The sequence below is a fragment of the Penicillium crustosum genome (assembly GCF_028827405.1).
Source record: "Penicillium crustosum strain IBT 35664 chromosome Unknown utg000003l_segment0_segment0, whole genome shotgun sequence".
In the NCBI taxonomy this organism is placed as follows: Eukaryota; Fungi; Ascomycota; class Eurotiomycetes; order Eurotiales; family Aspergillaceae; genus Penicillium; species Penicillium crustosum.
This window is the reverse complement of record NW_026623124.1, coordinates 1,281,999-1,305,089: the sequence shown is the minus strand read 5'-3', so window position 1 is coordinate 1,305,089 and position 23,091 is coordinate 1,281,999. Positions and strand designations below refer to the sequence as shown.

Below are 23,091 nucleotides of genomic sequence, written 5' to 3'. Positions count from 1 at the left end.
GGCATTTCGATTTAACCTAACATACTACACTTTCGCAGCACCCCAATGGATCTCGGAGAGTATTTGTTTCGAAGGCTTGCCCAGCTGGGAGTTGGCTCTATTCATGGTGTTCCTGGCGACTATAACCTTACTGTCTTGGATTACCTCGAGCCGGTAGGTCTCCACTGGGTTGGTAACGCCAATGAGTTGTGCGCTGGATACGCTGCGGATGGGTACGCCCGAATCAAAGGCATTGCCGCCTTAATCACCTCCTTTGGTGTTGGAGAGCTTTCAGCCATCAACGCTATTGGCGCAGCCTATTCCGAAAAAGCCCCCGTGGTGCATATCGTTGGTACGCCGCCTCGAGCTGCCCAACAATCAGCCGCCTGTTTGCACCATAGTTTGGGGGATGGCAACTTCAGGGTGTTTGCAGATATGTATAAAGGTGTCACATGTGCGCAAGCTAACCTTGTGGATGCTACGACCGCCCCTCAGTTGATTGATGCTACGCTGAAGGAATGTCTCCAACAAAGTCGCCCAGTATATATCGAAATACCTACCGACATGGTCCGGGCCAAGGTGCTCGTGCCACAGTTCCCAATTGACCTTTCGGTCTTTACTTATGACGAAGCTTTCGAAGACAAAATCGTCGACTCTCTTGTTTCTCGCATCCAAAGCTGCAAGCGTCCTTTAATCCTGGTTGACGGATTTACTGCTAGGTTTGGTGTCAAAGATGATATCAACGCCTTCGTTAAGCATACAGGATTCCCCACCCTCACGACGCCATTCGGCAAGAGCATCATTGATGAAAACATACCCAACTTCCACGGAGTGTATCTCGGATCGGCAGGTGGGGCGGTCTATCAGTCATGGGTCCAAGGGTGCGATCTGGTTCTCCGCTTCGGAGTGCTTGGATCTGAAATCAACACATTCGGTTTCACTGCTCAGCCACAACCTGGAGCGACAGTGACATTCGACAAGTACTCAGTATCCTTAGAGACCACTGACTCGATGCCTGCCAATGCCAGCTTGGTCTCCATCAATACCGTCCTCTCGAAATTATTGCGTTGCCTGAGCGGGATGGATATCCCTACCCCAGAGCCGTATCCGGAAGACCCCTTCCTCCCGCGTGAGATTCTGAAGAGCTTTCCTGAGGCTCTTGAGACTGCATCGATAGACCAATATTCCCTTTGGCTTCGTATGTCCCGGTTCCTTCAACCAGGAGACATTGTCATGACCGAGACTGGTACTGCATCATATGGCGGTCAGAGCTTCGATCTTCCGGAGGGGACGACATTGATAAACTCCTCAATTTGGTTATCTATCGGATATATGCTTGGTGCCTGCCAAGGAGCCGCTCTAGCACAGAGAGAAATGGTCAAGGGTGGCACACGGCCCCCGGGCCGAACTATCCTCTTTGAAGGCGATGGGAGCCTTCAGATGACCGCTCAGGCTATCAGCGACATTATCAGGAATGAGCTTGATGTGATAATCTTTGTGTTGAACAACAACGGCTATACAATCGAACGAATCATCCACGGCTTTTCGGAAAGTTACAACGATGTTCAACCGTGGAGGAATCTCCAAGCACCAAGCTATTTTGGGGCTCTCAGTGGTAATGCCTCATACCCTGTCAGAACTGAATCTGCTCAGAACTGGGGCGAGTTGCAGAATATCCTACAGCGACCTGATATCAAGGAGGGCAAGGGGCTCAACATTGTGGAGATATCGTTGAGCATGGATGATGCACCAGAATCCCTGAGCAAATTTGTTGAGTACCTGAAGAAAAGAAATAGTGGGCAGCTATAGGTTACTTTTTTGCTCTGCTGTTCTCGTCACAAAACGAGCTGAGAACTTGATTGGCCGAGGAATATTCTGCAGATGACATTATTATGAATTAGATGAGTGCGGGAATAAGTTAGAATTCTACCATTGATGTAAATATTGCTCACATAGTTTCATATCCCTCAAAAATTGTCCGTTATATTTGGCAATGACATATGGTAGAAAAAATGAAATGCTATCTGTGATGTGTGCAAGCTTTGGACATTGACACCATCATGCTTACAGTAATTCGAGATGGGAACCTTCGAAGATGAAAGGTGTTAAGGAGGTGGTTGATTTACCTAGGGAGAAGTGCTGTGCGTGCCTACTGTCCTGTCCTTAATATTAGTACATAGACGTTCAATGAATCGACAGTGTCCGATAACAAGAGGCTAGTATTTTGTCGAGCTGACTTGCGTTTGAGCTGGGTTAATGGGTCCATCTCCTACTTCATACTGAATCTCGGGCCCCTCCCCGGCCAAGATGAAAAGTAGATAGTTCTGTTTGCACGCCATCGCCAGCCTCTTGTAACCGGGATGAATATGAACTCCGTATTGACTCAGTCTCGGAGTAGTTTCGGAGTCCTGTGGGGCTTCCATGTTGATCGACCCCACTAAAGCCCGACCGGTCTGGTAGACCCACTTAATGCCGATATGCACTCCGATATCCTGTACATTGGATACTCCCTACAAGCTCTCTTTCATGAGCGGTATATTATATATGGTAACCATTGCCAAGTGATATTTCTGCAAGCAAAATCAAATCAGCGTCTTTTTCCCACCCTGAATACCTACTTTTGGACTGCTCGGCCCAAGCTGACTTTCAAAATGTCTACCAGGCAAGCATCTAGCGAAGTGGACGAACTCCTGAATCTTCAACCCAAGCGCAAAGTAGTTGATCCCTCCCAATGGGCGGTGGCGGCTCCTTGCAGTAGCGAACAATTCAAGACAAGAAGGCAGCAGGACAAGCCTGTTGCTCGAGAATGGAATCGTGAGTGACCACCCCTTCCTCCCCAGTCCTGTCGATGCTTCACGCGAGCAGAATCCGAAGAGCTTCGTGGTAGTTGCTGAGACACCTATACAGATTATATGAGTTCGGAGTCTATGAGTCGGACGGGATCGACCCTTAAAAACGCTTTCAAACACCTCAAAAACCCTGGTATGATCTCCTTGGGAGGAGGCCTCCCTCTGAGTGATTACTTTCCATTCGAGAGCCTATCTTTGACCGTGTCTTCACCCGAAAAGCGAAATTTCAAGGACGCAGATTTGAACGGGGCAAATGCTCCCTTGCACGCTTCCAAGGGTGATATCAACCAAGGCCGTAGCATTTACGACCTTTCTGTCGCCTTGAACTACAGCCAGGGAAGCGGGTCAGCCCAGTTCCTACGATGGATCACAGAGCACACCGAGATAGTACATGATCCCCCTTACGCTGATTGGCAATGTACAATGACCGTCGGGAACACATCGGCCTTGGATATGGCTTTGCGAATGTTTACTCAGCCTGGAGACTATGTTTTGTCAGACGAGTACACCTTTGCAACAGCGATAGAAACGGCAAAACCGATGGGTGTCAAGTTCGCAGGCGTGAAAATGGACAAGGAGGGCATGCGACCGGACAGCCTCAGTGAGATACTTGAAGGATGGGATCCGATGGCACATGGAAATTCCCGGAAACCTTTCTTAGTATACTCCATCCCCACGGGCCAGAATCCGACGGGTGCAACACAGAGCCTGGAACGTCGCCGAGACATTTACCGCATTGCCCAAGAACACGACCTCATCATTTTGGAAGACGACCCATACTACTTTCTGCAGATGAATCCTTTCTCGCCGGCAGAAACTGGTGGCCCAACAAGACTAGGTCCCCAAACACCAGCAGAGCTGCTCAAGGCCCTCGTACCGTCGTATCTTTCCATGGATACCGATGGACGGGTGGTTCGCATGGATTCCTTTAGCAAGGTAGTCAGCCCAGGAGTCCGGTTAGGATGGCTCACCGCACCGCAACAGGTGATCGAGCAATACAAGAACCACGCCGACGTTTCCACTCAAGGCCCTGGTGGCTTGAGTCAGTTGGCGCTGTTCAAACTTCTAGATGAGCACTGGGGACACGCTGGATATCTAGAATGGCTTACGCACATTCGCAACGAATACACCGATCGGCGAGACTTCATGATACGGGCTTGCGAGCGTTATCTACCGCGTACAATTGCTAGCTGGGAGCCTGCTCAGGCTGGCATGTTTGTAAGCTCACCGTATCTCTTTGGTGATTCACCCAAGATACTAATATTCTTTTGTAGCAATGGCTGGAAGTAGATTGGACAAAGCACCCCGACGCAAAGATTAAATCCGCCCGGCAGATCGAGGAGGAGATTTGGCTCAAAGCTATCTCAAATGGAGCGCTCGTGGCCTGTGGCAGTTGGTTCTCTGCGACAGAAGACTCCACTTGCAATGAAGTCTTCTATAGGACGACCTTCGCAGCGGCACCGTTAGAACAAATTGAGCAGGCTGTGATGCGTTTTGGGGAAGCTTTGAAAACATGTTTCCGTCTGTTAGATAAAGTCGAATGAATAACTTTGCACCGAATCCGCCGAGAACGGGATGAGGTGTATTAACGCTAAGGCTGTAGTGTGAAGAGGGGAGTGTACATATTTAGATATATAAATATAGTCTCTGCGATTCCTCACCAAAGATTTTTCTTTTAAATTATAGTTGTCCAAAATCGAATTGCACTAGCATATGGTATCCACCCCAGAGGTTTGGGCCCGAGGGTGCCCTCGTCTACCCGCGCGCCGCCCTAGCGCCCGGGCGTCCCCCAAACATGACTAATCAAACAACATCGGGCGCCCGCCCATGCGTCCACGCACTCACACTCGGGCCATGAGCTTTCGCTGGATCGAGGGGCCGGGTAGATAGTTTCCTTTTTTATTACTACCCCGGCTTTTCGAAGATAGATCGCGTGTGCGTCTTGAAGATGGGTGTTAGATCCGTCGCGTGTGATCCATGTCGGCGGGCAAAGTTGGCCTGTGACCATCAGCGGCCTACATGCTCCCGGTGCCGGCATCGGGGGCAAAGTGACCAGTGCATATACAGAGCCCGTCCATTCCGGAGAAAGAACAAGAGCAACAGAGGCGATGAGTCAGTGTGAGCCCAGCTAGTTCGACACGTATGGCAGTACCTCAGCGCTAAAGTCAATCTTTTAGAGAGACACTATCAGAAAATATGGCTGGGTCCCTACCAGTCAGCTCCCCAGAGGAAGAAAACTCAAACGCTTCATCCCTGCCGCGTCACTACCCGAACCCTGGTTATCTTGGAATGTCAAGTCATTCCACTATTTTCAACCAGGTCTTCTCATCTACGACGGCGCATGCCGCGGCATCTCAGCATGACGTGCAGCAACCTGCCCCGCCTATTTCCCCAGCTATAACCGATTCTATCCAGGACTTGACCATCTTGGAGAAGGGTTTGTTCGCGTTAAGTCACTTGGATCAGCTGGAAATACCTAAAATTGCATCTTTGGTGCGATCTTGGCTTGACAGGGGTGTCAATCTCCCCTTGGCTGCGCCATTCGTGTCCCAATCTTTAAAGGCTGTCGCAAATTGGAGCAACCACCCCAGACCTTCCTGTAATGGCTCGGATTATAGGTTTGATGCCCGTCAGCGGGTCAGATTTCTCTTGGAAAGCACCCAGAAGCCAATTGTCGTACAGCGGGATTCAAGCTTTGAATTATTTCTCAGTCAGATTTTCGGGGAGAATTTACGATTGGAGGCCCTCGGAATTTTCCTTGCAGCTGCAGCACGAGCCACTTTAGACACTTGCTCTTTTCCAGCACTGTTCACGACTGACCGGCAGCGTCGCGAGCTTACCAAAACCTTATCTCTTATTGGAGACTTTTGCTTGGAGACCTGTCTTGCACTCGATTGCTTGGATGATCTGCAACTTGTTCTGCAGTATGAAAACTTTATAGTACACTCCCAAGTCGACGGAGACCAGAGTCAGTTACTCCACGGTTTATATGTTGCACGTTCGCATTCGAGAGGGCTAATTTAGACCAAGGCTACCACTCTTGGCGAAGGATGGGAGACGTCGCGAGCTCCCTCTTCGCCCTGGGATACCATGAGAAAATTGATGAGGATATGCATGACATTCCCATTTTCCTGGCCGAGTTGCGGAGGGCATGTTTCGCGCGTATTTATGCCGCCGATAAAAGTTTGGCAATATTTCTTGGGCGACCGCCACGAATTGTCAAGGAGTATTGTTTCTTCCAGCTCCCGACCTACCTAGGGGTGCGAAATGACGAATATACCACGGGATTTGACAACCCGATTCAATCATCTCGTTCGAATGTCAACTGGGAGATCGGCGACACAACTCAAAATAACCCTGAGCCTATCAATTACACTGCAGATACACGTTGCTCGGCCTTGTTTGCGTCACTGAAGGAGGAAGTATTGTTAATGCTTCGCAAGCGCCACCTAAATGAAACAGAAAGGATAAGGTAAGCAAATCGATTCTTTGTAGACTCTACTCTATCCATCATGCTAATTTAACAGTGAACTTCGATCACGTGTTGTTACGCAATGGCAGGACCTTCCAGCTCACTTTCGTCTCGCCACCAGCCTAAAGGATTGCGAATGGAGCCCGTTTGAACGGGACTTCCTTGCTGGAACTAGGCTCGATTATCTACACATTCTCCTTCTACTTGGGCTAGTCTCACAAAAGAGAGCATCGGAACTAGACCAGTCTCTTCTTGAGGTAGCAAGCGAGATGCTTTCCATAACAGTGGAAGTAATCATTCTGCGTGATCGTTTGGTAAATTCCGGAACATCTCTGATTTGGAAAGTACGTATATCACACGCAACCTCTGTCGGCTTTGCCTTCTCATCAGATAATAGGTTGCACAATATGGCCTGCCTGCGGCAGGAATTGTTTCATTGGCCCTTTTACATCCGATAAGCGCTGATTGTAGACCATTTCCACGGTCGAAGATGTTACAAGATTTAAGTACACTTGTTGCGGAGATCTCTATAGGCGCATGGATCCAAGCTGGGGAGCCAAACTTTGCGCTTTTTACTCGTGCTACTCAAACTATTCGGAGCTTGTTGGATTCTCTGACTGCATGGAAACCACATACCGAATTCTGCAGTTCACATCAGAACGAGACCACTGATCTCACGGAAGACTGGAATGCGTTCATTGACTCACAGCCTTGGGAATTTGAGATGGATTTCTGGGCGAACTTGGCAGAACATCCAACTTTAACTGGTTGATTGTTAACCAAGCAGATGAAAATCGCACCTGCTTGACCGCTAATGCAGTTGTGCCCTTCAACACTACCGCGTCACTATTTAGCAACCGAGTCTCATTTCGCGTTCTGTAAACATGTATTATCAGTCCCAATATAGCTATTCTTTTCGGTTAAAAGCATAGTCCTAAGCCACTGCTCCTACGATGCACTGTCATTCTGAAAGGCTCCTTGGATTTGACAGGGCGGATACTCAATAAAGATTGCGGCGATCTTGGACCTGAAGCCAAGGAAACCGCTAGAATGGTAAAATCAAATTCTTTTTGTCATACTTGGTCTGTATATTTGTGAACAGGATAGTCTATATTTACCCTGCTAGGGTTGCCTAGTCTCGTGACCGACAATGTTTGCCGAGGGTCAAAATAGACTTCGTTGGTCCCCGCAGCCCCGGAGCGTTCGTCACCGACCCCGCATTTCCCCAATACTTTGACCGTCCAAGGTTCTTTGATCCTTCATTCACGTCCTATGCATCGGCAGACATTTTGCCGACGTGGTTTGAGATCCATTGAATCAGGTCCACCAATAAGCACGCTACATCTAACCAATTGCCATGAACCCCGTCGAGATACCAAATCCTGGGCTTTATTCCAATTCCATGCCACCCCCAACCAGAATCCGCAAGAGAGCACGCAAGGCGTGTCAATCCTGTCATGTACGCAAGGTGCGGTGCGATGTTTCAATTAGGGGCTCTCCGTGCATGAATTGCTCTCTTGATGGTGAGACATGTATCGTCAACGCCCGCCCATCAAAACTGTAAGCTGGAGACGAATCCGGATGCTATCAACCCGTGCTCATATAACAGTATCCGAGTTGAACCCGATAAAAATGATGCTGATGTCTCTTCTCCAACTTCTGCTTTACCGGGAGTTCCACATGTCCCTGACACGGACGCAATTGAACAGGAGTGGGAATGGATGGCGCGAGATAGGCGGGACTCCACGTAAGAAACACGATTTTCCCTAGTGAATAAGACTAAGTTGAAGATTAGGAAGAATCATGACAGCTTTGCATGGATAAAGGATATCCTCGATGGCCATGTTAGTGGTATGTTCCCTATCCATCCCTATAATAATGTGCCTGGTCGATTGATATTACATGGGAATATATCCCCTCGGGTCACGAGAAGCAGTAGGCTAATTGACTCGTTATATAGGATCAAATGAAGACCTATGCCTTGGAAGCCTCACCACACCTGGACGTCCATCCAGTTGCGTTGATAATGTCCAGATGCACGCCAGGAATCCTAAATATTCCCCTGATGTTCTCTACTGCCACTACCCATTCCTCGTTATTAACAACATTCGCAACATTCAAGCGCACGACCTCAACTTTCTGGAGCTTCAAGGCTGCCTGAGGGTTCCTACGCGAGATCTGTTGTACGAGTTGGTCCAGCAGTACTTTCTTCATGTACACCCAATCTTACCGCTTATGAATGAAGGCGATTTCTGGGACCTTTATTTCCATTCCACCGATGGTCCACCTACAAAGCCCATTTCATTATTGGTTTTCCAGGCTATGTTATTTGCAGCGTGCAATTTTCTGTCTGCATCTACGGTTCACTCGCTTGGTTTCCCCAGCATACGGGTTATGAGAGCTTCATATTACCGTCATGCTAAGCTTTTGTATGACCTTGGGTCTGAATCTTCTCCACTTGGAACCGCGCAGGCAAGCCTTCTACTCAGCTTCGCATGCCTTTCAGCCTCTCGAAAGCCCAACATATCGTGGCTCAGCATCGCCATCGAAAATGCCAAGATTGCCGAGGCGCACCTTTACGCATCCATCCCCACAACTTGCATTACACCTGAAGAACGAAATATGTTGAAAAGAGTATGGTGGTGTTGCATTATCCGGGATCGTTCTACAGGACTTCTCATGAGGCGCCCTATTCAAATCACAAAACTTCACTTCAACTTCGATTCCCATTCTCTATGCGCCACAGATCTTGCGGAAGAGTTTGAAAGATCGAGGGTGTATGACTCTGCAACCAAGAGGGGACTAGCGGACGTTTTAGCTCAGTGGATGAAACTCAATATCACGCTCACAGATATTCTTACACTTGCTTTCCCGTTGAACGAGGGTCAAGCTGTGAGTCATGATAAGACACTTTCCAACACCAGTCAACTTTGGGAGTGCAAGTCAGCACTAGACCGATGGTACAAATCTGTTGGCCCTCGGCTTCCCTTTCCATTCACCACTCCCAATACGCATCCATCAATTCGTCGGGAAACTGACACAGACAAATATCATTCATCTATCATCCTCTATACTAGCCTTATGCTTATGTATTACCACACATCGCGCATTGTGTTGAGCCACTACGAGGTGCTGCACGTGGACATGTTGCAAAGGCATTCTCATGTGAGCGCAGCGCTTTGCCAAAACCTCTCAACCATTGTGAAGTCTCGGCAGGAGTTGGAAGATGCCGCCCTCTGCATGACTCAGTGCCACAAAGAACTAGTTAGCCGGGGACTTGACCGGTGGCTACCTGTTTCGGCGATTGGCTGCACAGCCCTCCCGCTTATTCTTCATATACTGGACACCAACCTAGCCCTTCGGGCTGACCATGTGCCAACGAACAACGATATACTACCTGGTGAAAAGCAGGACCAGCTCAATGTCCTCGCCCAAGTCATGAAGACGTACCGGTCCCAGTACGATGGAGTGGATTGGGTGACTGACATTGTCCGTCACATCGTGAATCTCGCTCGACTTGATGAACCAAGTCTGAGAACCCAGGGAACCGGCATCCACTGGACTGATATTCTCGTTTTTCAGCCTAGCTCATATCTCCGTTTGGCTTTGGTACTGGACCTCAGTCTCCGAAAGGGGAGGTTAGCCGAGGATGGAGACTTCCCTGCTAGCCTCAGAGGTTTGTTTGCTGCCGAGCTTTGTCCTCTGAAAGGTCTGCTTGAAGCCAACAGGACAAATAGTATCGAACAAGCCCGTAATAACTACATTTTGTCCCCCAGAACACTGGATCCCTCTGTGCTTTTGTTCAATGACGAAGGAAATCAACCGAAAAGACAGTGCCATGACCCGGGTACTCAAGACAGTACTCTGGAAGGTCTGGAAGAACAGATTTATTTGCATTTAGCTGGCGGGATGGCAAACCAGGACATGTCCTTCTCACACGATTCTAGCATTTTCGATGCCTGACCTGGTGAACTTTGTTCCCACTAAATATGGCTTAAAGTGGGTCGTCTATCCTCGAAGGCCGACGAGGCTATTATGGATACCTGAGCTGTTGCATTGCATATTCGAAAGAGATTCAAAATAAGAGACACAAAATATACAGTCACAAGGTAGTGACTACGTGAATCAAACATCTATTCTGCTCGTAAGAAACACCACGTTTGATTTGCTAAGATTCGCGCGGCAGGAGCTTGACATCCAACTCCGTGCTACCTAGAGACCACTACCGAAACTAAGGTTTCTTCGCTGTCACCCAAATACTTTCCGCACTGGTCAAAATCTTATCATCACTGTTGACAATTTCAGCCTTTGTAAACCACTTTCTACCCTCTCGCCTAACCAGGTTTGACCGAACGAGGAAGATACCCGGCGTAGTCACAGGGGCCGCATAAGATATGTTCATATTGACAGTGAAGTGGAGGTCTCTCGGCCCAGGTTCACATGCATTATTGTTATGTAGCAAGATCAAGTTTCTCATTATTTCGTCAAATATTACCGCCTGAAAGCCTCCATGAACAATGGAAGGATGTGAGTCAAGGCCCTTGCCAAGCGACATCAAACAAATAAGTTCATGTTGGGTAGTCAGATCGGGGGTAAGATTTAACTGGCGACGTCTGGAATGTGAAATCAATCCAGGGGTCTTGAGGTCTTGCACTTGGAGTGCCAGAAGATGGGATACGGTGGTGTTGCTGTTGACGGTTTCAGCGAAGAACCGATTTTCCCCCGTGCGCTCGTTGAGATGACGTGAGAAAAATGGTATGGCTTTATAGGCTTCATCTTCCACGAATTTCCGCGTCCAAAGGAAGGAACTGAAGTAATCAAGGGTGCTCGGAGACGGTCTTTGGTCTTTCATGAAAATGTCGAAGAAATCCGATCGTTCCACGACATTCTCGAGCGTAGCGGTAGTGGAAAGGTGATAACGGCCAATCGATACTCTATTTGCGAACATAGAAAGGGCGCAAATTCGCCAAGCCATTATGTTCATGCAATGGTTTCTAAACTTGAGAAATGAGTTCGAAATACATTGTCCATGAGGTTGTTCACCTAACGGGAGGATTCCTCTCCCCCCACCCCCGCAATATTCAATCCATTGATTAGTCTCCCACCAAGAGAAAGCAGAGCGTATGTCGATGTTGTGCCGCCTGCTGTGCAGTTAGTCTGCGCTCCAACCCTCACTAACCTCGGACCGAACGGATAATTCGGGAGTGACGGCTATCGGGAGAGTTGCAGAATCCCCACAGAACAAGCACCTATTGGCGGTGATTCCTGTTTTGGGTAACGATGGACATGACATAATCTCACCCATATCAACACTACAATATATCCTCCAATCCCTGGTTATATATAGGAAAATCTTTTGTAAGATATATACTTCGTGTGGCTTTATATATAATGATAGGGTCTACTGTGTGTTATTATCCCTTCTGTTTCAACAAGCTTCAAAGGACAAGATATTCCGACAAACATTTATATAACATTAAAAAAAGACACCAGCAAGATACCCGAAAGGAAGGTTATTTTTTTTTGGCATATAAGGTCTATTAGGTGGTCCTGAGCAATGTAATAGGTGCTAGGAAAGTCAGAGTGGTAAAGTCCTACATTGAAGGCCAACATAGTATACGCGGTGTCTCAGGTCCCCATTCTCTTGCGTTTGCTTGAATAGCGTTACTTTCTATCCAAGGCAAGTAAAATTCAAAGCCTATAGTAGTCGTCCTCGACTTCTGACCATAAATAGATAACTGTGCGTACTACTCTATAGTGTGCGTAAACGTGCAGCGTGCTCCAGGATACATACGCGGATTGACGAATCGAACACAGTTTGATAGACATACTTGCAACACACCACTTGTTTGCGGACGCCCTTGAGTCCTTGACCCCTCGGCCCTCGGGTTATTAAATGTGGGCAATGTAGGAGATGATGCAGTGTGCGAGATATATATTGTTCAGACTTTCCGTCATAGCTCTCTCTACCAGATATTCTCCCAGGTATTTGTGGTACCTCGGAGCTTCTCTATTTTTATTACCATACCCTCACACGGGATTCTTTCCATTGTCAGTTAAACAACATCATGTCCATCCACTCGCAATATGAACCAGTCAAGATTCCTGAAGTGGACATCTGGGATTTCATTTTCGAGAATGAAAGAAGAGAATTTAAGCGGGAGAAGCGTAAGTCCTCCATACTCAAGAAAAAAACCATATAACGAACCTTCATCCAGCAATATACATAAGCGCACAAACAAAACGGCATTATACATGGTCAGAAACCGAAGCCGCAGCTTTAAAATTCGGCGCAACTCTTATCAGACTATGGGACTGGAGGAAAGGAGATGTGCTGGGGTTGTTTTCGCCAAATTGCATCGATTCTCCAGCCATCGTATTTGGTACCCTTTGGTCAGGGGGAACAATATCTGCCGCCAATCCGGCTTACACTGTCGATGAACTAGCCTTTCAGCTTAAGGACTCCCACGCAAAGGCCTTGGTGACGCAGTTGGCCTATCTAGACGTGGCTACAAAGGCAGCTCAGATTGTTGGAATCCCCAAAGACCGGATCATTTTGATCGGGGACGACTTGGACACGACGGACCAGTTCAAGCACTTTTCTCTGTGCGACAATATGTGCTTCAAAGTTCCTAAATGCCAGAAGCCTACTATTGACCCCAAAAGGGATCTTGCCCTGCTTGCTTATTCCTCTGGTACTACTGGTCGTCCAAAGGCTGTGATGTTGTCACACGAAAACCTTGTTGCAAATCTGTTGCAAATACAAGCTACTGATGAAGGAAATCTGAAACCCACCGGAGGTGATGATGACCATGGAGATAAAATTCTGGCAACAGTTCCCTATTTTCATGTTTACGGTATATATGCCCGTTCCTTGCTGTCAAGAGCTATACTGACAACTGCAAGGTTTCTCCTTCCTGATCTTGACGCCGGCGTACAGAGGGCTCACTACTGTTGTCATGAGCAAATATGACCAGAAAGGATTTCTTGATGCAGTGCAATCCTTCCGCCCTACATATGCTGCACTAGTACCTCCAATTATCTTGCAACTTGCAAAGTCCCCTCTTGTCGACACATATGATATTAGTTCCTTGAAAATGGTCATGTGTGGTGCCGCACCCCTGACTCGCGAGCTGATAGAGGAGCTTTACCAAAAGCACAAACTGCCCGTCCGTCAAGTATATGGTCTGAGTGAAACAAGCCCCGTAGCTCTGGTTCAGGTCAGTAATCCCCATCTCATCCATATCCTTGAAATTTCGCTAAAGATTTAAAGCGCTGGCACAATTGTCGTGATAAGCCAGGTTCTGTTGGCACCCTTCTTCCCAACATGACTGCCAAGTTCTGCGATGAGGAGGGAATCGAGATTGCGCCAGGTCAAACAGCAGAGCTGTATCTCAGAGGACCTAATGTATTTCTAGGCTACCTCAATAACCGCCCAGGAACATCAGCGTGCCTGGATGAGGGCGGCTGGTTCAGAACAGGCGATATAGGTCATGTGGATCAGGGCGGAAACTTTTTTATTACTGATCGCGCCAAAGAACTCATCAAGTACAACGGTTTCCAGGTGGCTCCGGCGGAGCTTGAAGGTATCCTTCTCGATCATCCAAATATCATGGATGCCGCTGTCGTTGGCATTTATTCAAAAGAGCATGTCAGCGAGTTACCTCGTGCGTATGTCGTTCTAGCTCACGGGGTGGGCAAGACACAGGATGAAGCACAAGAAATCTGCTGGTGGCTAGAGAAGCGAGTGGCGCCACACAAAAGACTCAGGGGTGGTGTTCGTTTCGTCGATGAAATCCCGAGAAATCCTTCTGGAAAGATCCTACGGCGAAAGATTCGGGCGCGTCTCAATGAAGATGGAAATTCAAGGGATGAAACTACGGCAGCAAAACTATAGATCGACATGCTTCTCATTTGACGCTTTTGAATGTTATTGTGTATTTTTTCCATTCCCGCGATCTTCTGATATCCGAACTTTGTAGTCGAATGTTTCAGAGATGGCTTTTGCGTTCATATTGGAACGGATGTTCACCACAGCTCCACGGATCATTTTACTGAATCATTGACTTGACAAGGAAGTTGAAAGTCTTTAACAACAATATCTGTGTTCACTATCGCAGTGGAGTCCAGCTTAAACATGACTACATGGAGAGAACCAACGAGAAATTTTAAAAATGCACAATGTCAATTCTGCGCTACAGTCTAGTGATCACATTCTTGAGTAAATCCTGCATTCATAACCTTCTGCACTTCTGTGAGTATTCCTAATTCAGTCAATATCCACCTAACTGGATGTAGGAGACTTGCGGTAATCATCATTGTGATTATATATAACAATAGCACAATTATCCTTTCATCGTATCGCTCACTCACTACGCCTTTATATTTTAAGAAATTTTCTTAAAGCTTTGACATGTTAAATGTATAATATTTGACGTCTTTTTTTCACTAGTAGTTGTTGGATTTATTATCCTTTATAATATTTCACTCTACATCAACTTAGTCCTCACGCTTGACATCCACGGCTGGTCCAGAATACTCTCTTCGCCCCTTGATGACATACATGATCAAACTAAGAATAAAAACCGCCCCAAAGATGACGACACTCCAGTTGAAATTTTCAGCAGTGACTGGTAGCTCACCTGGCCAGAATGACCAAAACATCGCGAAAACGGAGTAACACAGGCCAATGATGTTTATAGCCAACCCCCATTTCCGGCCCATATCCCACCGACCAACTGGCAGAGTATTCGGATGGCAGATCTTTCGCCAGATCATACAGGTGATTGAGATCACGTAGGTGTACATCAAGGCAGCGGTGTTGAGAGATATGATGGCATTGAATGCGGTATCGGAGCCGATGTTAATCAGAGAAAGCAGGCAGCTGAAAATGCAAGAGAGGGCGATCGCATTGACGGGAATCTTGCGCTTGGGGTCAATTTTGGAAATCCATCCAGAACAGGGAAGACCCTTGTCACGAGCAAAAGCCCAAGTTTGGCGAGAGGTGGAGGCGTTGAACATGATGTTGCTGAAAATCACAGGTAACAAGATGATAGCCGTTAACCCGTTGACTCCTGCCGTATTAGTAGCCTGCTTGAACACGTAGAGGAATGGGAATCCGGTGACGTCGTTAAGGGAATCCTCGACAGACGGGGTAGCGAAGAGGTAGGCTACCAGCAAAATGGCTGCCATAATTCCATTAGAGAAATATCCCCACGCCATAGCCCGTGGCACGTTCCGGCCAGCGTCCTTGATTTCTTCCGACATATGCGCGCACGCATCGGAACCTAAGGGTTGATTAGCCTCTTTTTTATAGGATCGTATCCGTATTAATAACACAAGTGAAACTCACTAAGGCAGCCATAGATAGCTGAGATTTGTCCAACCATCACACTCACTCCCATTGTAGGTAACCCTCCCAGATTTTTCCAATCCGTGACGAAAACATCTTCAGCAGATCGATGAGGGGACATAGCCCACAGGACAATCAGGATCACCGCCCAGCAAAGGACGTGGAGAATCATCAAGATGTTACTCAACATCGGCATCAGGTCGGACGCATACACATTGAAAATATATGACACCAGAACCATTGAGAACACAAGTAGAGTACCTTGCCAGCCTTTAGGATCATAATCCGGATTGCGAACACTGATCAATCCCTGGATAATGGTGCCGGTAAGGAATGATCCAGACGCTGTTCCGGCTTGCCATGCTAGTACGGACATCCAGCCAGTAACGTAGCTGAGGAACTTTTGGTATCGAGGCGAGCAAAACTCTGATACCCAATGGTATTGGCCTCCATCGGTAGGTGCGATAGAAGCCATTTCAGACAATGACACAATAATGAACCCAAATCCGATAAATGTCCAGATGTATGACCAGAACATGCCTGCTAGGCCTCCATTCTCCAATCCTTGGTAGTCTGAACTGGAAGAAGTTAATTGGTTTATCCTCTATCCCTGTCGCTTAGGGAATGAATATTTTAATTGGCTCACATGATCAAATATTCCCAGGTGGCCTGCAGCACTGATGCAAAGCTCAACGCAGCAAGAGGTCGCATGTTTCTCTAAATCGAAGTCGAAGAACATTAGCTATGGATGTGATATCTGCACAAGCGAGTAAAAAAACCTTGAACTCTTGAACCTTTCCCATACGATGCATTTCATCATCGTCCAGTGTTGTCCCGCCCTTTTCGGAGGCCTGTGGATTTCTATGATCTATACCCATATCCAGCGTCTCCATCGCGGTCGCTTTAATTGGGGTTTCCATGATGGGATTAATACCAAACCAGGTAAAAGACGGAAAGAGACAGAATTGGGTTCACAAGGATCAAGGGGGCCATGGGATTAAAGTATTAAATTTCACCTCGCATGGAGGGCCGAAATACGCGTGGAATAATGGATCCCTTGCAGCATATACCCCTGTGCCTCGTGCTGCCCTGTGCTGCCCCACCGAGGGGAACGGGAAAAACAGCAGAAGCATTTGAAGCCTTTCATTTCGGCTAACAACTATTCAGTTGGCTGACAACATAATGTGAACCTCTTATCGGGGCCTAGAGCAGCGTGTGTTTCAGAGAAAGCAATTTTTTTCGGCACTAGACTAGGGTTGCATGAATAACTTGCTGCGAGGCTTTACTAAGTGGGGAATATATAACTATTGGCCACAACGTACTAATGTTCGTTTAGAAGATTTTCAAGTACCAAAATGCGCCAAGGCACTATTATGGGGTTATCCAATGTCGTGGAGTGATGTTCTCCACCGAGGGCCACATACTTATTAGCTTGACTTGTGCCAAGCCGGTGTATGGTTGATTGGGATGAGAGTGGGTAGATAAGTCTTTTGCATGTCCCGTGCACATAAAAACATATCCATAGATACATAGTTCATCACTCGCACTGGTATAGGTCGACAGATTTTTAAAAGCCACCTTGGAGAGTGTTCTAAGGAATGGAGGAAGAGGTCATTTCAATGAGGAAATCAATTCCTAATTGACGGCCTTAACTCCTTTCGCTTTTAGTGCCCCCCTAGTCTCGAGATAGCTCGATAAGGATTACAATCCCTGCAAACCATGCCACCCGACTGTTTCTCTACCCCGGTCATGTTCGGTGCTGTTATGGCGCACCAGAAGCCGTCGTATCGTCGACTGAATAAACCCGGCATTTGTATCGAGCAAGGGTTGATTGCCGTAAGAGTCTTTTTCTTTTTTCCCTTTTTTTTGGACCACTCAGTCCAACAGCTTCCCGTCCCAGGATCTGTTTTTCTCCCGATTCAATGACTGAAAATGCCTTGAACCATCCCTATCCTATTTCAAATGTGAAAATTTCTGATCTCATTTCTTTTCCGTTGGTGTTTACACAGCTTTTAGTCTGTCGTGTCAGCGACTTCGACCACGTGGCCTTCAAGCATGATCCCTTTTCTTACAATGGACAATGGCCATAACTATAGTGGATTGGTTAGTCAACTTGTGTCCGGTTTTGCTTTCTCTCGCAGCGCCCACCTTCTCTTCCTATCGTAGGAATAGACTACAGCGAGATGATTACGCATTTGGGGCTCTCCTGGTACAGTATTATTGGCCCCATTGTAAACTTACAATTATTGAGCTCCTGGCTTCTGGGCGAACAAATTCATAGCTTGCACCAATTATCCAAATTATAATCGTATTTTGCCAGGTCCACTATGGGTGGGGAACTCCGATCGACCGGATCGACACCACAAGCAAAGAGCAAATGTGGAAGGTGAGTCGTTGAGATTGAATTTGAAGATCATGACTTATTTAAAATTACGAATATAGTATCTTATGAAGATATCTTCTCCATTGTTGTGCTCGGCCTTTCAAAGATGACAGCTTGCATGGAAGGTCGAAGATGACCATGGTTATTCTACACGGCTTAGTTCTAAAAGGACGTCCACTTAATCATCATTTCTCAATTGCTTGATAAAATCGCGCAGTGGACATGTGTGTTTCATAGACAAGGGTAAACTAAGTTAAATGAATACCAGCAGCTGAGTCGATGTCAATGCGGCTCCCATGACTATTGATCGACCTTACGGTTCACTAGTAGGACCCCATATCCAGCTGTGAAGCCGAGTGGGCGATTCCCTGCTCTTTCCACTTCCTAAGCAAAGCGTAGATTGAGATAAGAGAAGCCTGGGTCGACTAAGTCCACACCTAGGGCTTCCACATCTGCATCCCCAGCCGCGGCTGCAGCAACCAGGAGCGGCGTGAAATGCTAATACACAAATCGAACAAGTGTTAGAAGATCTCTTGAATGGGTTATTTCACATTTAATGGAACGTACCTCAACAGTCGGATGGGAGCGCTTGAACTCGTACAGGGTCTCTAGCTTCAGCAGAGCTTGGTTTCTCTCCTTTGCATCCCTTTTTGTCACTGCCGCTCTCAGATGTGTATCAAACACTTGGGACTCAGTAAGGACCTTGGCCTTAGTACCTTCCCTCGCCTCCTCTGTCGGGGCATCGATGATCTCTTCGATCGAGGCGAACGAATGAACAGCCATACCGGAACCTACAATGAGATAACCTTCGTGTCTAGATATTTGTTGGCCATCGGTTAACTTCTGGGCGTTAATAATAAATTATTCGCTGTCTGCCAGACTTACCGTAGTGACTGCAAGGCCTGACCCAGACGGATCTGGCTCTCAAGATTGGTCCCGTGGAATGTAGAGATTTGGATTACGGGTATGTCCAGCGGGTTCTCGTTCGGAAACATGACCTTGAACGGCACCCAGACACCATGATCTACTCCCCGCTCCACTCGTTTGGCCTTGATTCCTGCCTTGCGTAGATGTTGCCATAGTTGTGCCGCTAGCTCAGGCGCATCTTCATGCGGCCAGTCGTATTCATATACAAACGGCTTAGAGTCATGGAAGTCGTTGACAAAGTCGTGCTTGATGGATGATCAGTATTGTTTTCATTTCACGTCATTCTATTGATTAGAACACAGCGAATATGTTTGCTCACTTGAATATGCGTCCCACGTTTTACATTCACTATGTATATATTAGCCCGACCTTCTATTTTCTCCATGAGTTAACACTGGTGTTATCACGTAAACTCACCTTCAATTACTCCGGGTCCATGGATTTCGCCCGCTTCAAAGTGACCACTGAAGACAACAACTGCTTTGGGACGTGGTGACAGAGATAGGATCTCTTCCCCAATAGCCCTCAAGTTCGCCTGGACAATTTCATTTCGAGGTCTATCATCAAAGAGAAGTCCTACGCCGGCATGGCCAATGAAATAGGTTGGGAGAGAGTTAGTAGCCTCGGTGGTAGAAGGCATTGTAAATGAAAGGCGTAATGCTGCAAGGGTATGCTGTAGTGCGCTGTTAAAGGCCCCAAGAGAAATTAGTATTAAGTCCGGACCAACCCTGCTTATTATATATTTACGATGTATCATGTAACCGAGGCTCAGACGCTAATCATATAATCATAGTATGGCGCAAAACTAGATGTGGATGTATTTCAATTGCTAACCGGTTACCTCAACGTACATGATTCCATGCGGGTCAACGACCGCAGGGACCGAAGCGAGGTGCGAATCTGAAGTAAGGTGCGGAATAAGCCGATATATTACATCTCTTTCAATATGCCGCTTATCCAAGATGTAAACGTGGGTTCCAGACCAATGGAATGGCGCGTGCTTGGCTGTGTATGGCGTCAACAGCTACACGATAATAAATATAATGTGGCATTGGAAGAGCGGAAGATTCCTCTATATTGCTATTCTTTGTAATATTCCGCTTATCCGGGGTGGAAGCACGAGCTTTATAACCATGGAATGTCGTATATTAACTCTATATGGCGTCAGCAAAGAGATTCAAGCAGGGAGCGCATCGCCGGTAAATGGTACAAACCAACACATTTTGAGTGCGAATGAATATTGATCGGGTCAGATATACGTACCGATGACGCCGAATGTAGAGAGATGTGCAGCATCATACATAAGTCTTGAGATTTTCCATGGGCATCGTAGATAAGTTGATGCATTTTTCTATTGAGTCCGATAGTAGCACACTAAGCCTATTTAGGTAGCTCGGTTACCGAAATAGGCAATCGCCAGAAGCATTCGCCTACTCTTCGAAGTTTGAGTTCCATATGGCAAGGTCTAATTGTATTAAAAAAACACGTTCAAATTTAGCTACGTGGTGTTTCTATCTAGCGCAAGTCACGACATATTTCCATCCAAGACGACATCATACGCCAACTTTCGAGCCTATAAAATGCACCGCGACTACCGTATACATGGATTCAACGATATATCTTGGACCAGACAAGATCAGCCCCAAAGAAGGATAAATATTCAGCTCAGAAATCCCATCGCTATTCGACATACACCTCCATGTAGTGAGAGTCCAAATTTAATGATATCTTGGCCCTCTTACGCATCGTTCCTACTCCAGTATTGGAAGTCGATTTATGTACCAGCAGAACTGGGTGGATCAGTCACACTACAACATGGTAGAGGACAAACCACATTTCCCTGCAAAGGAGTCCTTCGACGACAAAAAAACACCGGTTAATCTACGCGTGCACCAGGTTTATAATGGCACTACCACTCCGTCAGAAAGCGACAACCCAGACCAAGAGGCCCAACAAGACACGCTCTCTCACCATATCCTAAAAGGTGGCCACCAAGTCCTCGTCACTTGGACAATAGATGAAGAGTCTGTCATCGTTCGCAAACTGGACTTTCTTTTCCTCCCCATATTCTCGGTCGGTCTCTCCGCCGTCCTGATCTCTTGTGTTTTGGTTCCCCGCTAACCATGCCCCTCAGCTGATGTTTACCTGGATGGCCATTGATCGGACCAATGTCTCGAGTGTTCTCACTTCCACCTTCCTGTCCGACACATCTATGACCCGCGATCAGGCGAACACAGGTGTCTCTCTACTCTGGCTGGGCATTGTCTTGCTCGAGATCCCCTCAAACGTATTTTCAACTTCTCCCATTTTGTTTGGAACAGGGGGCCCCGTCTAACTCACCAAACAGATCGTCCTGCACCGAGTGGGTCCGCACTACTGGATTCCGGCCCAGGTCGTCATCTGGGGTTTGATCGAGGTACTACAAATGTTCGTCACTAATGCCGGTGGTTGGTACGCCGCACGATTGTTCCTAGGACTTGCAGAGAGCGGGTTCATCCCTGGTGGCCTATACATCTTATCGACATGGTATGCACCCAACGAGCTCACAAAGCGCACTGCAATATTCTTCCTAGGGCCCGCGTTGGCTGGAGCTTTTGGGTCACTAGTTTCGGCGGGGGCTTTGACGTTACATCTACAGGGGGGATTAAGTGGATGGCAATGGTTTGTTTTTATTTCCGTGTTTCGTGTTGGTGTGATTTCTGTTAACACGAGGGCAAACTCTGTAGGATATTTATCATATGTGGCGTCTCTACGATAAGTATGCACAGATCAACATCCCGTGTTGCCTGCCTAGCTAACAGGTGACCCAATTTAGCCACAGGAGTCTTGGCCTTCGCCTTCGTGCCCAAGTCTCCGTACCATACAGGTCACCTCTTTGGTGGTCTTATCCGTGTACGGGGCTGGCTCAACGAGCACGAAGCTGACATTCTCGTTGCACGAAAAGCCAAAAGGGAAGACGGGCAGGGAGCCGCGTCGAATCTGAAAATTAGCTGGAAAGATATGTGTGTACTCCTCTTGCTTAATAGTTACCAAAAGCTTCGACTAATATTTGGCTGTCTATAGAACTGATGTCTTTTTACACTGGGCTACCTGGCCGTACCTCATTGTGTGCCTAACCGGCCTACAATCCACGAATGGGCTGAGCACCTGGGGCGCAACCATCATCAAGTCGCTCGGCTTCAGCGCAATTCGGGCTAACTTGCTTAATGCCCCTGGAAGTCTGTTGGGTGCCATCTTTGGCATTGTGCTGTCGGCATTTGTGGACAGGTACAGTCGATTTGGGTACGCAATCGCCCTTTCCGCTGTGTGGACTCTCGCGGGACTGATTGCACTTTATGTAAGGGTTATACTCTTTGATTTGCTGTGCAGTATTTTTCTCCTGACATTCTTATCGCAGTCTCTCCCAGTCACATCCAAGGCTTCGTGGTCCTTTTATGCGGCGTATCTGGTCACCCAATCTGCCCCGTAAGTCATACTTGATGCTTAAATTTGAATTCTTTAACTGACCAGTACCCTATAGTAACTGGCAGCCAATCAATGTCACCTGGTTGTCTTTAAACTTTCAGACGCCCCAGAAACGTGCGGTCGCGTATGCGGTATACAGTGAGGAACCATGATTTTTGATGATTTTGCGAGAGGATGATTACTGACAAATGGTACCACAGTTGGATGTTCTAACCTAGGGGGTACATACGGCAACCAAGTATTCAGAGCGGTACGTAAAGCTTCCATAGGTCTTAAACATTTGTTCAATCGAGAATGTGCAACTGATACCAAATGCAGAGCGATGCCCCTCTCTATCATACTGCATGGATTGCCTGTATATCCCTGGGCGCAGTGTGGCTCGCCGGAATAATCACACAAACATTCGCGTTTCAGTGGGCTAACCGGGCTTTCGCAAAGAAGTTGGTGGACAATCCACAGCTAGAATCGGAGGTTACACACATAGAAAGTAATGGGCGAAAGTATCGCTACTACTGGTGAGAGCAGGGTCTGGTTGCCGGCCAAAGAAAAGCTTATAATATTGAACCCTCCCTACCCCTGGTGAGCAGTATACCGGGCTCACCAAGTATTTACTCAATAGAGGATGTATAACGATATATATCTCTCAATCGTCTTGGCAATTATC

The 23,091-nt window shown here is 47.2% G+C and overlaps 9 protein-coding genes across 9 annotated transcripts; 6 read left to right on the top strand and 3 right to left on the bottom strand.

Moving 5' to 3' along the window:
• Window positions 1-45: 45 nt before the first annotated feature.
• Window positions 46-1,788, top strand: N7487_007551 (alpha-keto acid decarboxylase family protein; the record flags this gene model as incomplete). Its single annotated transcript, XM_056875281.1, has 1 exon — window positions 46-1,788. The coding sequence occupies one exon, from the start codon at window positions 46-48 to the stop codon at window positions 1,786-1,788; it is 1,743 nt and encodes a 580-aa protein (XP_056727469.1).
• Window positions 1,789-2,630: 842 nt separating this feature from the next.
• On the top strand, window positions 2,631-4,372 carry N7487_007550 (aminotransferase-like domain-containing protein; the record flags this gene model as incomplete). The annotated part of the gene is made up of 3 exons (XM_056875280.1): window positions 2,631-2,793; window positions 2,887-4,046; window positions 4,103-4,372. 3 exons carry the CDS (start codon window positions 2,631-2,633, stop codon window positions 4,370-4,372), a joined length of 1,593 nt encoding a protein of 530 aa, XP_056727468.1.
• Window positions 4,373-4,682: 310 nt separating this feature from the next.
• On the top strand, window positions 4,683-7,072 carry N7487_007549 (uncharacterized protein; the record flags this gene model as incomplete). The annotated part of the gene is made up of 6 exons (XM_056875279.1): window positions 4,683-4,710; window positions 4,757-4,946; window positions 5,006-5,796; window positions 5,859-6,300; window positions 6,356-6,644; window positions 6,698-7,072. 6 exons carry the CDS (start codon window positions 4,683-4,685, stop codon window positions 7,070-7,072), a joined length of 2,115 nt encoding a protein of 704 aa, XP_056727467.1.
• A 585-nt stretch (window positions 7,073-7,657) lies between these two features.
• Window positions 7,658-10,263, top strand: N7487_007548 (Zn(II)2Cys6 transcription factor; the record flags this gene model as incomplete). The annotated part of the gene is made up of 4 exons (XM_056875278.1): window positions 7,658-7,860; window positions 7,910-8,047; window positions 8,096-8,151; window positions 8,261-10,263. 4 exons carry the CDS (start codon window positions 7,658-7,660, stop codon window positions 10,261-10,263), a joined length of 2,400 nt encoding a protein of 799 aa, XP_056727466.1.
• Window positions 10,264-10,531: 268 nt separating this feature from the next.
• N7487_007547 (PaaI family thioesterase) lies at window positions 10,532-11,275 on the bottom strand (the record flags this gene model as incomplete). The annotated part of the gene is made up of 1 exon (XM_056875277.1): window positions 10,532-11,275. One exon carries the CDS (start codon window positions 11,273-11,275, stop codon window positions 10,532-10,534), a length of 744 nt encoding a protein of 247 aa, XP_056727465.1.
• Window positions 11,276-12,368: 1,093 nt separating this feature from the next.
• N7487_007546 (acyl--CoA ligase) lies at window positions 12,369-14,197 on the top strand (the record flags this gene model as incomplete). The annotated part of the gene is made up of 4 exons (XM_056875276.1): window positions 12,369-12,468; window positions 12,519-13,157; window positions 13,207-13,520; window positions 13,574-14,197. The coding sequence occupies 4 exons, from the start codon at window positions 12,369-12,371 to the stop codon at window positions 14,195-14,197; spliced, it is 1,677 nt and encodes a 558-aa protein (XP_056727464.1).
• A 602-nt stretch (window positions 14,198-14,799) lies between these two features.
• Window positions 14,800-16,572, bottom strand: N7487_007545 (uncharacterized protein; the record flags this gene model as incomplete). The annotated part of the gene is made up of 4 exons (XM_056875275.1): window positions 14,800-15,587; window positions 15,653-16,230; window positions 16,299-16,369; window positions 16,432-16,572. 4 exons carry the CDS (start codon window positions 16,570-16,572, stop codon window positions 14,800-14,802), a joined length of 1,578 nt encoding a protein of 525 aa, XP_056727463.1.
• A 1,847-nt stretch (window positions 16,573-18,419) lies between these two features.
• On the bottom strand, window positions 18,420-19,602 carry N7487_007544 (DODA-type extradiol aromatic ring-opening family dioxygenase; the record flags this gene model as incomplete). Its single annotated transcript, XM_056875274.1, has 5 exons — window positions 18,420-18,533; window positions 18,603-18,849; window positions 18,921-19,207; window positions 19,282-19,310; window positions 19,380-19,602. 5 exons carry the CDS (start codon window positions 19,600-19,602, stop codon window positions 18,420-18,422), a joined length of 900 nt encoding a protein of 299 aa, XP_056727462.1.
• A 1,175-nt stretch (window positions 19,603-20,777) lies between these two features.
• Window positions 20,778-22,579, top strand: N7487_007543 (Major facilitator superfamily domain general substrate transporter; the record flags this gene model as incomplete). Its single annotated transcript, XM_056875273.1, has 8 exons — window positions 20,778-21,035; window positions 21,097-21,249; window positions 21,310-21,623; window positions 21,689-21,720; window positions 21,778-21,964; window positions 22,026-22,299; window positions 22,360-22,427; window positions 22,483-22,579. 8 exons carry the CDS (start codon window positions 20,778-20,780, stop codon window positions 22,577-22,579), a joined length of 1,383 nt encoding a protein of 460 aa, XP_056727461.1.
• Between the last annotated feature and the right edge of the window lie 512 nt (window positions 22,580-23,091).